The sequence below is a fragment of the Monodelphis domestica genome, chromosome 8 (assembly GCF_027887165.1).
Source record: "Monodelphis domestica isolate mMonDom1 chromosome 8, mMonDom1.pri, whole genome shotgun sequence".
Classification (NCBI taxonomy): Eukaryota; Metazoa; Chordata; class Mammalia; order Didelphimorphia; family Didelphidae; genus Monodelphis; species Monodelphis domestica.
The window spans coordinates 33,257,766-33,272,925 of record NC_077234.1 but is presented as its reverse complement, the minus strand read 5'-3'; the positions used below and the strand labels follow the sequence as shown (position 1 = coordinate 33,272,925).

Here is a 15,160-nt window from a genome sequence, read left to right as displayed (position 1 = left end):
TATAGCCTAAAGTAATAATTATATATTGGCATGTATATGTGTATGTGTATGTATGTGTATACATGCATATCTCTCTCTCCCTCCCTCCCTCCCTCCCTCTTTCTCTCTCTCTCTCTCTCTCTCTCTCTCTCTCTCTCTCTATCTCTCTATCTATCTATCTATTTATTTATTCTATGTCTTGCTTAATTTTATCCATCAGTCCTTTCTCTGGAGGTGGACACAGATAAGGCATTTCTTCAAACAATATTTCTGTTGCTGTGTATAACATCCTTTTTGGTTCTGCTCATTTCACTCTTCCTAATCTCATGTGTGTCTTTCCATTTTTTTCCAAAATTAGCTCGCTCGCCATTCCTTATGGCCCAGTAGTATTCCATCACAATCATATGCCTCAATTTGTTTCGCCATTCCCCAATTGATGGACATCCCCTCCATTCTTTGGGGTTTCATATTAATAAAGGATTTCTGATGGGCTCCTCCATTATTTTTTTCCTCATGAGACATTTCCTGGTTGACTTAGATCAGTTGAGTTTGGCAGCTCAATTCCTGTTTCTATTTGCTCATGGAATCAGGTACGTGGAGGGAGAGAAGCTCCCCACCGTGTTGCTTGCATGGTAATTATCAGGACTGCTGTGTGACTGGGGTCACCAATCACCAGCAAACAAGTTGTTTGGGACTGTCAGTTTTTATGGCCATTACCTAAGTTAATGATCATTTAGTTTCATAGGAAGATGAAAAAAATGGAGTCCTTTTCGGCAGAGCTGAGTGTGGGGTAGGAAATGGCCGAAATGAGTGGCATTCAAACCTGACCAGAGGGAGAGCGTTCCCCGCAGTCTGGAGAGTATTTTGTCCAATATCATTTTAAAAGACTTGGAGGCCTGGGGTGTCTATTGCTTCCCTTGGGAAAATGTAATGCTGCAGCCTAATAGGGCTCAGAGGTGGCAAATTTTCCCCAGCTTGGTACCAAAGTAATGGCTGGATTTGTAGGAGGTCTAGAAATATTTAAGATTTTTTTTTTTTTGTAAATAGAATTTGGAGAAAGGAAAAAGGAAAAGTTAGGTGGCAAACTAAAAACACAAACACACACACACATAAAACATGTTTGTTTATTTTTTAACTAATGAGATTTCTCTTCTGTTTCCTTGTATTTGAACCTGATTTCTTTACATTTGTTCAAGTTCAAACATACCTTTCACATTCATGTGGAACTAAAGGCTTCATCCTTTGAGAATCCCACCTCTGAAACGGCTGTTTGATCAAGCTTGAGCAAGCCCCTTAACCTCCTTGGGTCTCAGTTTCCTCAGTTGTAAAATGAAGGTTTGGGGCTAGTTGACCACTTTGGTCCTTTGTTACTCTAGAGCTTCGATCTAATATCTATTTAACCTTAAGCTTTCTGTGTCTCAGTTTCCAAGTCTATAAAGTGAATAAATTAGACTAGTTAGCCCCTTAGTTCTCCTCCATCTCCAGAACTAGGATCCTATGATAGGGTCATGATGCTGGTTGTACCCTGCCCCAATTATATCATATTTATTTTTGCCTAGTTATATACATACTGATCTCTCCCTTAGAATGTTGCAGTACAGCGACATTCAGTACAGCCATTTTTTTGGTTTGGGATTCCTAAAATTTAGCATTGCACCTGATACTGACTTGTTTATAAGTCAATCAACAAAAATGTACTAAGTCCATCCTGTGTGCCAGGCACCATATTAAATACTGGAAATACAAGTTGGCATTTAAAAAATTGATTGTTGACTGATGGTGCCAAAGCTCTTCCCTTGTCATAGACCAACAGATCCCACCTCTGTGCATTGCCTTCAGCCAGGAGCCTGTAATTTAATGACATTAATGGGAATCAACCTAGATCATTTTGGCCAGATTGTTTTCATTCTGCCTCCAGTAGGAGGTCAGGGGTTGGTTGGTGGTTGTATTGCACTCATTTTCATCCTACACTTTCACTTACTTAGGAAACAATATCATTTATCATGGAATCTGTTCAGGGAGAAGGAGGTCATTCTATCCATGGGCTTGGCAAATTTCTCTCGTCCTGTCTCCTTTTTGCCCTCTTTCAAGTAAGGAGTGTGCCTCATGCCTACTCTCAACGTTGTTGGGCAGTGTAATGAGTTGATATTTATAGAGCTTGGAGCTTGGGGATGAAAGGTGCTAAGTAAGGGTTTATTGTTTATTGAATTTATTTGATGTATCCAATCTCCTGGGAACTTTTACCGAAGTTAATTAAAACCAGATAGTCCCTGCCCAGATAGCTCACAATGTCACTTGAAAACCACCTAACATGCATGCCTCATTGTATTTTGTTACTTGGGAGGCATTGCACTGGGAGCCATGACCAGAGGAGCCAGTTGGTAATCTCTCCCATCCAATGGTACAAAACCCAACCGAAGACTTTCAGAAGGAATATGGAGCTGTAAGCAACATAACATGGTTCTAGAAGTCTACCCTCCTATTTTTCCCTATTTGATCTATGAATATTATCTTCTATTTGTGATGATAATTTTGAGGCTGGAAATTTTTTAATTTTACTTGCAACCATTGGTTTTGTTCTCTTTTCCTCTTATCCTCAAATTATTGTAATTTCAAAGTTGGTTATGTTTATAAGATTCATTGGAAAGGTCTTCCATGGGATCTCAGGGGAGAATGTATAATTGAAAATCTGTTACCTTAAAAAAAATAACTACATTTCCCAGAAGCCTACTGATTTCCTGTCCTTACATACTTCCTGTAAACATGGGATATTAGGCAAGGACAGTTCTTTACTTCCTTCCCTGAGCTTGGTGGTAGTAAGCCGGGTGTTTGAACTGGCTAACCAGCCATGGGCTCGTGGTCTTTATTTTGTATCTTCTTTATTCCTTGATATCTAATGATCATTAATAAATCTTTTAAAATATATTTTTATTATTAGAGATACAATTTTAAATTTTATGCTTCTTCCCTTTATTTTCAGCTAATAACTCCTTCTACTTAACTCCTACTTTAGAAGCTAGAAGTTCCACTGGTCTACATTGTCTAATGATTACTTTCCCTCTCAAGGATGGCATTCCAAGGTTGAGGGCTGAAGGGCCTTCCATTGTACTCAACCAAACCCACAGATCCCTACTACCCTAATTATACTAATTGTGCCTTTGCTTCCTTTGCCAGCTGGTGATGGAATTCTGCGGCGCGGGCTCTGTCACGGATCTGATCAAGAATACAAAAGGCAACACATTGAAGGAGGAGTGGATCGCGTACATCTGCCGGGAGATCTTACGGGTATGAGTCCTTCCTGATGTCATTGGCAAGAGACAGCCTGGGGATATGGGGGTGCAGATGGCAGAGGTTCCCAGACTTTGCTAACTCTGTTAGGGATGATGGCATCAGGGAAGGTTCACTCCAGTGGGGGTGAACAGGATTCTTAACAGGTCAAAGATGACAGGAAACCTGGCAAGGCCTTAATTTAAGGTATTACAATGATGGCATTGTATAGATTGTAAAGCACTCTACCATTTGGGTCTCCCACAGCCCCATGAAGTAGCTTTATTTATCCCTTATTTCCAGAGAGCCAGCCAGCTTGGTATAGTGGACAAAGAGATTAGAGGCAGAAAGACACAGTTATATGTACTGTCCCTGACCCTTACTGATTGGGTCTTCCTGGGCAAGTCACTTAATCCCTCAGGGAACTCTTCAAGGTATATAAAAATACAGAAAAAGGTGCCAACCCAGACTAGTAGAAAAGAGTTTCTTCATCTGGGAGTTTCCTATACCAAGTAAATTACCAGTCCTATATTTTCTTATCCATTCTCTGTTCTATACTCCCAGCTCTGTCCAGGGTCTGAAAAGATTATCTACTAATGTCAGTAACTGGGCTGCAAAATAATTGCAATAACATGGCTAGTGAAAAGAGCTCTAGGCCTCGAATCAAGAACTAAGTTGAAATCTAAACTTAGACATTTATTGCCTGGGTGACTTTAATCAAGTCACTTAACCACTGCCTCAGTTTCCTCAACTGTCAAAAGGAGATTAATATTAGCATTTATCTCCCAAGATTGTTGTGGGGATTAAGTGAGATAATATTTGTAAAGCACCTAGCACGGGGCCTGACATATTATAAGTGCTATTAGGAATATTATAAGATTTGGGGTTGATTAAAGGAGATTAGTGATTAAGGATAGATTATCACTACCTCAGAATTCCAACAGGAACTCTGGCTCCAAATTCTAAACTCATCCCAAGACACTGAGACAGTATTCCTAATCTATCCTTAATCATTAATCTCCTTTAATTAATCCCAAATCTTATAATATTCTTATCAAGTGCCCAATAAATCCTTATTGCCTTCTTTCCTACTATCAAAAAGTCTTGAACAAGATTTGGGGGAGGATTAGACACTTCCATTTGTTGTATTTTTTTGGGGGGGTAGACATGTCTAATATTCCAACTTTGTTCCCTTGACATGGCTTCTAACTATCATTTTTAAAAACCTCCAGCCCTTCCTGTATGTACTGTTATGATTAAAATGATGTCAAGAGACTGATTTGGGGGTAAGAATATCAGTTTATTAATTAGGCCAGCATCATAAGCATAAATCCTCTCAACATCCGAAGACTTTAATGGATGTGGATCCGAGTCCCACACTTTTGGAAACTCATTATTCTGCTACTCTCTTGAACATTCCAAGACATCCCCAGAATTGGTAAATAGCTAATTAGAAAGTGATCCATCAGATTCTCAGCTCTTCTCCATCCCCAAGTCAAGGGGCTCCTGGACATAGGAAAAGATTTCATCGTAGATCATTCATTTCTTTTTTTTTTAATTTTAAACATTATTTTATTTTGTCATTTCCAAACATTATTCACTGGAAACAAAGATTATTTTCTTTTCCTCCCCCCACCTCCCACCACCCTTCCCTCTCCCATAGCCGACGCACGATTCCACTGGGTATCACATGTGTTCTTGACTTGAACCCATTTCCCTGTTGTTGGTATTTGCATTAGAGTGTTCATTTAGAGTCTCTCCTCAGTCATATCCCCTCCACCTCTGTAGTCAAGCAGTTGCTTTTCATCAGTGTTTTTACTAGATCATTCATTTCTAAGACAAAAAAAAAATGCAAACGTCTGTAGACTGGATGGTGCCTGAAGCCCAAGACTCTGGTTTACTATTTTTATCTAATATACAGGGACTTGCAGGATGTAAGAATTAATATAGTATATAAAGAATAAATTCTCACAGTACCAAAATATTCATAAATGAATAGTTTATCAGTGAAGGAATTTTTCATGCTGGGAGCTTTCCATATTGATTAAAGGCAAGTCTGGAAGAACAAAAATTCTAACACACTTGGAAGGGGTTAAAGTCATCCCCCTCACTTTAAAAATTGCATTTTATGCATTGGCAAATTTGCTAGTAATCATGAAAGTCCTTGAGTCAGTGATCATCTAATTAGTGAGCTTTAGCAAAGTGCACCTTTCCTGGTGAGATAGAACCGTGTCCCAGACAGCCATGAGCACTTTGAACTGGCTCATCCTGATCTCTGTCAAAAGGGTGATATATTGGTAACTGGTGATGATTCTAAAGTAAAGCTAATATATGACATTTCATATCTTCATTTGCTGCTGGTTTGCCAGAAAAATCAATGAGCGTCATGTGGATATCATCAAGGAAATCCATATCCCTGGGAGTCTCCTGCCTCCAAGAACTAAAAATCGGAGTAATTCGATGGAGAAATGGAACATCTCCGAGTTTAGTTGTCATTGAGTAATTGTCTCCTATAGATAATGAACCCCGAGTCACATATGAAAGGAAGCACCAAAATTGACAGTAGGAAATGCCAACAAGGGAAATAGAATTCCCCTGCCCCATCCTGTTCTCTCTTCTCTTCTCTCTCAGCATCTCTCTTTTCCTTCTCCTTTTCTCCCTCTCCCTCTCCCTCCCTCCTCACTTTCTCTCCCCCCCTTTCCTCTCTTCCTCACCTCTCCTTGCCTTATGTTTCCCAAATCTTCCCTAGTTCCTTCTCTCTTTATGTTATTTCCTGTGTATCTTGCATGTGGTTTGTACATAATTGTTTCCTTGTTGACTCTCCCTTTAGATTGTAAACTCCTTGCAGGCAGGGATTGTCTTTTGGCTCTTTTCGTCTTCCCACACCTTAGTACAATGGCACATAGCATACACTTAATGTCTATTGACTGACCATGGCGTTGTTGTTAGTTAATTAGTCATATCTGACTCTTTGTGACCCCATTTGTGGTTTTCTTGGCAAAACTATTACAGTAGTTGGCCATTTACTTCTCCCGCACCTTTTTGTAGATGAGGAAACTGAGACAAGTAGGGTTAGGTGAGTCGCTCAAAGTCACAGAGCTAGTCAACATCTGAAGCTGCAGTTGAATTCCAGAGCCAGTACTCTATCCATTGTTCCACCCAGCTGTCTCCACTATAAAAAAAGGCCAGACAAAATGTGTTCCTTGATTTCTGCAGGGATGCACTGAACCCAATTAAAGTAAGAGTATAGAAAGGATGTTTGAAGTAATCTCCAACTCTTTCGTTTCATTATTATTATTTTAAACCCTTCCCTTCCATCTTAGAATCAATAATGTGTATTGGAAGAGTACTAAAGGCTAGGCAATGGGAGGAAAGTAATTTGCCCAGACTGACACAGCCAAGAAGTATCTGAGGCCAGATTTGAACCCTGTCTCTAGATCTGGCTCTCAATCCATTGAGCCACCTAGGCTGCCCTCTCCCTCTCTTCTTCTTTTTTTTAAACCTTACCTTCTATCTTGGAATCAATACTGTGTATTGGCTCCAAGGAAGAAGAATGATAAGGGTTAGGCAATGGGGGTTAAGTGACTTGCCCAGGGTCACACAAGCAAGAAGTGTCTGAGGTCAGAGTTGCACCCTGTCTCTAGATCTGGCTCTCAATCCATTGAGCCACCTAGGCTGCCCTCTCCCCCTCTTTTTATTATTGAAGAAACTCAGTGCTGATGACTTTGCCAACATCATACAAGTAGTAAGAGTCTGAGTCTGAATTTGAACCTAGGTCCTCTAACTTATAATCAAGAGCTCCTCCTCTGTACTATATGTTACCTCAGAGAATAATGCATAAAATACAACTTCAGTCAGTGGGCTAGGATGTTTCCTCTGAATGAACTTGACCTATATTCCCCCAGGCAGAGCGAGAAGGTTACTGCTCCTAAGCAGTAATCCTGTTCTCTTTTCTGAATGTCCCATAACTTAAAACATCATCCTGAACCTACGAAAGATTTGTGGGTAATCAGCCTGAAGGACACATCTGGACTGCCTGGTCTGAACCATCGGATGCTTGCTCCTCGCAGACTTATTGAAAGGGGGAGGAGGATTTCTTTGTCACTGGGGCTCCTGCTCCCATTAACCATTGCCGCCTCTCCGTCTCTCTAGGGCCTGAGTCACCTGCACCAACACAAAGTGATTCACCGCGATATTAAAGGGCAGAACGTCTTGCTGACAGAGAACGCCGAAGTCAAACTAGGTAAGAGTCGCCGTTGCATTGCTCCAACCCTGAGATGAGGCAGGGAAAAGCACTCAGCCAAGCCCAGGAACTGGAAGGGATTTGATAGACGTCGTGTCATGCCAACAGCTGAGTTTCTTTTTGTGACAATTGTGAATTTAGGGCCCCCGGCTGGGAGTTCGCAGCTCTCAGAATAGACGTGGGATGGGAAAGTTTTCTTTGTTTATTTTATCACTTGAAGTGGCTAAAAGAACCTCCACATTGGGGGGGAGGGGGATATGCCAAACGTTCTGTCATGGCATCCGCTTGAGGAGGCTGAGGGAGTCCTGGGGATGGGAATTAGCGGAGAAGTCAGGGTGCCCAAACTTGAAATCATCACATACTTCCTGCACCTGGCATCTAGATGGTACTTCTGCAATGGGATTCAGTTCTTCTCCTGAAATCTTTCACAATTGTGCATTTACGGCATCCCTGATGCCACAGACTTCATCTGTCTCGTCTCCTTGTCTTCCCATGAATGTTGATTTTCTTTATGCCTTGGACACCACCTGCCAGAGGGATGTTTGCTTCCAGACAGGAGGAGCTCTCTAATTTCTCTGACAGTTGATGGAGGCAGATTTTTGATACTGCTTTTGGGAAGAGATCATTAAAGTTTCAAAGAATAGAATGCAAAAGCATTTCAATCACTTCATCCCACCTTCCTTGTTTGGACGAATATCTTAAAATTCCCCTGTCTTTATCTACGTCTCCCCATCTCTGACTCGATCACTTTCCCTCTTCCCTGTCTCTTTCCTTCTTTACCTGCTCCCCAGCTTGAAAGCCTCAGAGCCTTGCCTAGGGGCACTGGATAGTGCCCAGAGTCATAGCCATCCACCCAGCACATCTGGAACCTTTACCTTCATGGGCACTGTGTTTATCTATTGTCCATTGGAGAAACTGGGATTTTCCCTGCCTGTGCTGTGGGTTGAATCTTATACCCCAGAAGCCATCTGTCTTCCATTATTTTCAGTTCAACTCAACTAATATTCCTTAATCATTGTCTATGGGCAAGATACTGGCCATCTCCTCCTCCATCTTTCCTCTACCCCAAAGAGAGGAGGTTTTCCATACACACATAGCTAAAAAGTATTCCTGGACCCAACAGTGCCATAGATGAAACAATTAAGCATCACTGCACCTCACGCTAGTTCCCCTCCATCCCTAAAATCTGTCACTTCCCTCAAGGCTCAGGTGCTGCCTCCTTCAAGAAGACTTTCCTTAGCCCCTTGCTTGGTCATGCTCTCTTTTCTCCAGTTAGAGTGTTAGAGCCGATTCATGTACATATTTCATCCCATTTCTAAAGGTCTCTTCCCTTTCCTCCCCCTCCTCCACCAAATATAAGATCCTTGAATAAAGGAAGCATCCCCCTTTTTCCTTCCTCTCTCCAGGACCTAGGACAGTGGCCTGGACTCTGTAGGTGGTTAAAAATGTTTATGAATTTGCTGAATTGACTTTCAAAGCATGGATACAAAAAATTTGATCCTGGGGTATTAGGTGTGCCCAGAGGCATATCATAGCACCATAGAAAGAGTCCTAGCCTTGAAGGTGGGGAATCCAAGATATAGATATAGATATAGATATAGATATAGATATAGATATAGATATAGATATAGATATAGATATAGATATAGATATAGATAGTTCTGCTCTGGTCTGTGACTTTGGGCAAGTGATTTCCCTTTGGTTCCTCATTTTCTTAATTATAATATGAAAGGGTCAGATTAAAAGCCAACTCCACTTTTCTTTGATTCTAGAGGAGATGTCCCAAGAAGCTTCTTTGTTTTCCATTAATTCCCACTAAGTTAGCACCATATGCATTTATTTCAATCTCCAATTTGATTCATTTCCACATTTATTCAACTGCCTCTATTTGTTAAAGCATTATATTGAACATTTGGTTATTCAAAGATAAAAATAACATAGTCCCATTAGAACATGAACTTCTCCAATAGAATGTAAGCTACATGAGGGCAGGACCTTTTTTACTTTTTTTCATTGTATCCCCAGCATGTAGTATAGGGCCTGGCTCATATAAAGATATTAAGAAATACCTCTTGGCTAGTGACATACTACCCTGACACATTGAGAGTGTATTAAAAAATTGAATTTTTTTGAAAAAAATATTATGTCTTTATAAATATATTTTAAAATGGAGATACAAATTTGTATTGCCGTTGCTCCTTCAAGAAGCCCTAGGAACTTTCAGAAAGTATGAAAATAAATACAGGATTGTTTTCTAGAGGATCCCACTCTTTATATAATACTTTTATGTTCCTATGGCTATATCAATAATATCCCCCTCCTACTTTGGAAGCAACCTTCCACTACCTAGTTGCAATTTTGGCTTCATCTTTGTGTTTATGATTAATCTCAATCCCAGAAAGGGTCTGACAACAACAAATACATTTATATTTCTAATTTTGTCTGAGCTCATAATTTCATCAGTGAAAGGAATCCCAAATATGGAAACTCCATCCATTGAGGCAGATGTGCAACTCTTCTCTTAATTTTAACCTCAGAGAGTTGCTTGTACTCTAACAAGTGAAGGGATTTGGTTAGGATCATGCACAGTATGATTCAAAGACAGGATCAGGACTTGGATACATTTCAGAGGTTCAGGATTGAGGGCCTGGTCACTAGAAGGGATGTCAAAGGTCATTCTTTCCTCCATTGCTGGCCTACACCCCATGCCACACAGACTCTTTTAACAAATAACTTTATTGAATGGAAGTTGTTTTCCTCTTCCATCTTTTGATGTAGGCTCCCAGGATTGGTTCCCTCCGGCACTGGCAAATTAAAGATTAAGAATTTCCTTGACTTTCAGGCTTGATGCCTAAGCAATATTCAGCTAATATAAATTCAATATAATTCTCTTTTCCCATGAAGTATCCAACTTAGCACTGCCAGTTCTCAAATGGATTGTAAAGTTTCATGCTTAATATCTATGTGTCTGTGTTCCTTTTCATAGTGGATTTTGGTGTCAGTGCCCAGTTAGACCGAACAGTGGGCCGAAGAAATACCTTCATTGGCACACCCTACTGGATGGCTCCAGAAGTTATTGCCTGTGATGAGAATCCTGATGCCACTTATGATTTCAAGGTACGAGTTCTTAACTACATTGTTTTCTGGGCTAACGCAAAGCACCCATTCTGGAAGTTTCAGTGGAAGGATTGTGTCTTTGAGTGTAGAGTATATCCATTCAGTCAACATTTGTTAAATTCCTATTGTGTATAGGGTAAGGGAAAGAGAAAAAATAATCACAGGCTATTTAATTGGACTGAATACATCAGGACTTCATTGATTCCATGGATATCATCTATGTGGCTCTGTCTTCCTGTAGAATGGAGTTCACTATGACCTTGTCATTCTCTATGACTCTTGACTATGTCCTTCTATATATCCTTCAAATAGAATCTGTTTAAAATTCCACAGGCCGCCTTCTAGATTAGCATTTTGGATTTTATATCTTTCATTCTTTCTCTTTTCCTCTCTTTCTTTTTCCTTTTCTTATCTTTTTTCTCCTTCCTCTTTTTCTCTCCCTCCTCTTTTTCCCTCCCTTCTTCTTTCCTTCCTTCCTTCCTTCCTTCCTTCCTTCCTTCCTTCCTTCCTTCCTTCCTTCTTTCCTTCCTTCCTTCCTTCCTTCCTTCCTTCCTTCCTTCCTTCCTTCCTTTCTCTTTTTTCTCTCTCTCCCTCCTCTTTGTCCCTCCCTTCTTCTTTCCTTCTTTCCTTCCTTCCTTCCTTCCTTCCTGCCTGCTCCCTTTCTGTCTCTTTCTTGCTTTTCTTCTTTCTTCTTTTTATGGGTACCAGAAGTAACTAAGTAGCACAATGGATAGAACATTAGACCTGGAATCAGGAAGACCTGAATTCAAATCTTACCTTAGACTCCTTATAGTTATGTGACCCTGAGCAAGTCTCTTGACATCCACCTGCCTCAGTTTCCCCACCTATAAATTGGGGATCATAATAGCAGCTACTTCCCTGCATTGTTGTGATGTTCCAATGAGATAATCCTTGTCAATCACTTTGCAACCTTTAAAGTGCTATATAAAGATATTACTACGATTACCACCACCTCTACCACCCAGGCTATCCATTATTCCTTCTTCTTGGTGCCATTTATGCACTTTTCCTGCTCCTTTTTGCTCATGTCTTCACTTGAAATGTCATTGAGTTCATTGATACATGTCAAGTATATGTCTGTTCATTGACCCTCTATTTGGGCTCTTCAGAGATAGTGGTGGACCATGATTAGCACCAGCCCCATATTTGATTGTTATTGGACTCAAATGAGACAATGTATTCAAATATACTTTGCTAGCATTCAAATGTTTGATACTCTTTTATTATTGTTGTTGCCACTCATGACATTCTAGCTGGACTAGGGTAATATATTTTAAGATGTCCACATATATTTTTTAAATTACCTATAATATCTGACTGCTTATTTAGAAAAATTCCTTAAATGTTTCTGTCCACTAAATCTAGTTTTCACTCTGTCCTCATGCTTCTCTTTCATTTATCATTCATATTTATGGCAGACAATCTTGGCAGATATTTTCTTTTCATATTCAGTTTACACTAAATTAGGAATTCATTGTCTTCTGCCATCTCTCAACTTAAAAATAGTTAGACTCAATCATCTTGAGTACACAAAAATCTCATTGCTGAGGGCTTTTTTATTAAGTAACTTTTTTTAAACCCTTACCTTCTGTCTTAGAATCTATACAAAGTATTTATTCCAAGGCAGAAAAATGATAAGAATTAGGCAATAGGGGTTAAATGATTTGTTAAGTGACTTGTCCAGGGTCACATAGCTAGGAAATATCCACCTCGCTTCCCCAATTAAGTTATTTTGTATAGAAGAGAAATAGGATATGAGCTGCTTCCATATGTTGCCCAGAGCATATTGTACATTGGAATGGTCAATTGAAATTCAATAGACTTCTGTGAACAGAGAAGCTGCTAATAGTAATTGTCAGCATCCAAGTAGAGGAGTGAGATCTTCTACCTTTGCCCCAAACATGTGAAAGAATAGAGATAGTTGCATCTAATTCTGCCTCTTGAGCTTGATAGCTGAGGCCAGTGATGATGAACCTTTTAGAGATGGAGTGTGCCAGGCCCCTCCCCCACTCCACCTATCAGACCAAATGCCATGCCTGCCCCTCCCAGAGACCGAGTGCCATGCCCCTCCCCTTACCCCACACCCCTTACTCCCCTTACATGGGACAAAGGGCTTCCATTGGGTTGCTGGGTAGATGAAGTGAGGAATATCCTTAGCCAGTGTGGAGAGGGGGAGGGAAGTGACCCAGACTCTCCACTCCCCTCCAGCTCTTCCACCTGTGAGCCACCCACCTTAGCCCCTGTGCACTCCCATTGGGCTGCTGAGCAGAGGGGCTAGGGATAGGAAAAAATGCCATCAGGCACGATGGAGAAGGGGAGGAGAGCAGCTCTGTCTGAATCTCTCTGCTTTTCTAGTAATGAACTCTGGGGGTGGAGAGGGCAGGAGGGTGGCTGCATGCCACTAGAGAGTGCTCTGCATGCCACCTTTAGCACCCATGCCATATGTTCACCTTCACTGGCCTAGGCACTAAATAAACTTTATTGGATGTCTCAAGCCTGATAAATAGCAGCATGGATAGCAACAGGGTCTGGTGACACTGTCTTTCTTTATATGTGGCTGGAAGGACATCCAGCAAATCTGGGGCCAGTGGAATTCAGGGACCCTGCCTTCTCCCCAATAGAGTTTTCTCATGGCTCTAGAAATTGTTATGGAGGCAGACTGTATGATATTTGTATTGTATAGTATTGACACTATACTTTCTTTGTGGACTTCATAGAATGGTGGATCAGTTCAATTAAATAAGAATTTATTAAATGCCCACTATTCTAGGCACAAAGGGTAGAAGACCCTGAACAACTCCTGTTCTAGTCAATTAATATCACATGGACACAGATAAGTAACTCTCAAGTTACAGGAAATAATTTCAGGACATACATTAAAGAGCTGTAACAATAGAGATGATCAATAGGAGCACCCAGGGTGAGCTAGAATCAAGATAAGGATTCAAAGAAGCAGAGGTGAGGTTGACTTGGAAAGGGTCTTATGGATCATCCAATTAATCCCTCTCATTTTACACTTGAACATGCCAAATAGTGTCTCTTCCTCCCTATTTTATAGGTGAAGAAATTGAGTCCCTGTACTCGTGTTCTCACTTGTTCACTGAGAACAACTAAAAGCTGATAGTCCTTGGGAGTCATCTTGTCATTGGATCATGGACCTTAGTGTTCAGTTCCCTCATTTTACATAGACATGCCTAACCCAGAGATGTTATGTCACTTCCTAAGAGTAGCACAACTATTATGTATTAGAAGTAGAAACTCGAACCCTGGTTCCTGCATCCTGAAATGCTGCCACTCATCTACTTTAAAAATTGGCTCTGAAAATACACATTTAGCAGCCTAAAACAAGTGTTATATCAAAATAACGCTTCATGATTATTGAAATTGGGTCAGGAAAACACAAACTTCTCCGAGTCTTCATGACATATTTCTCAGGGCAGTGACGGATCTCCAAGTCTCTTTGGAGGAAAACAAACCAGAAAGGCCAATCTATTCCATATTTTAAATGTCCTCCTTCCTTCAAACCTAATCAATAGGACAATATTGGAAAACAGCAGGTTGACTTAAATATTCATCTCCTGCCAAAACAAATGTGGTTTGTTTAAACTACTAAGGAGAAGCAATGACTCAATTATTTAAACTGTGAATCCCTCTTGAGCTGTCCTGACACATGCCCAGGATCCACGTTCTAAGCCATACCTCATTTAGGGGTGACTCTATGCTTAGATCAGCTAACAGAATCCCATGGAAGGCATCACAGAACCTTTCGCCCTTCTTGGAATGCAGTTGGCTCTGGCCTCTGGAATGGTCATTTCAAGACTTCTGAATCCAGTAGAGAATCACTCCCCCAAACAAATTTCTTTTGGATAAGTTCAGTAGAGATGATAAAGGTCATGAGAGTGGTATGATACAGTGGGAAAAGCATATTGATTTTGTCAGCAGAGGAGTTAGGGTTCTAGGAATTATCTGATCATAGATGTAGAGCTTGGAGGAAATTGAGTGGCCATCATGCCTAACCCCCTCATTTTACAGATGAGGAAACTGAGCTATGTGACTTGCCCAGGGTTATATATATATTGAAGGTGCTGAAGGCAAGATCTGAATCCAGGTCCAATAACTATCTACTGTGCCAAGAGTTTTAACCTGGAGTCAGTGAATTTTTAAAAAATGATAATTATTTCATTGTAATTTGTTTCCCTTATTAGCCTATGTATGTTATTTTATGTACTTAAAATATTATTCTGATCAGGAGCTGTAGGTTTGCTAGACAGTCAAAGGGATCCAGTATCCCAAAAGGGATAAGAACCCTAAGTTCTTTCTGATGCTCACCATTGACTTGACTGACCTTGGAGGAGTTATATTCCTTCTCTAGGTCTCAGGGGTTGGACCGTGGGACCCCTAAAATACTTTCCATCTCCCCAGAATTCGAATCATGAGATCTTACTCATCACAAAGAATTTGAGACCATTGGTGGCGGGTAACTGGGAATGAGCACACACATTGTCATTCTCCAAAATCCTTCTATCTGCTGTG

At 40.6% G+C, this 15,160-nt stretch overlaps 1 protein-coding gene across 15 annotated transcripts in view; it reads left to right on the top strand.

Annotated features, from left to right (window-relative positions):
* The window catches only part of TNIK (TRAF2 and NCK interacting kinase), a 443,964-nt gene that overhangs the window by 259,835 nt on the left and 168,969 nt on the right, over positions 1 to 15,160 (top strand). For all 15 annotated transcript variants that reach the window (XM_056806807.1, XM_056806811.1, XM_056806809.1 and 12 more), the window contains 3 exons: positions 3,154 to 3,264; positions 7,399 to 7,489; positions 10,476 to 10,606. In XM_056806807.1, coding sequence (XP_056662785.1) covers positions 3,154 to 3,264; positions 7,399 to 7,489; positions 10,476 to 10,606 — 333 coding nt within the window. The remainder of the gene's footprint in view (positions 1 to 3,153; positions 3,265 to 7,398; positions 7,490 to 10,475; positions 10,607 to 15,160) is intronic.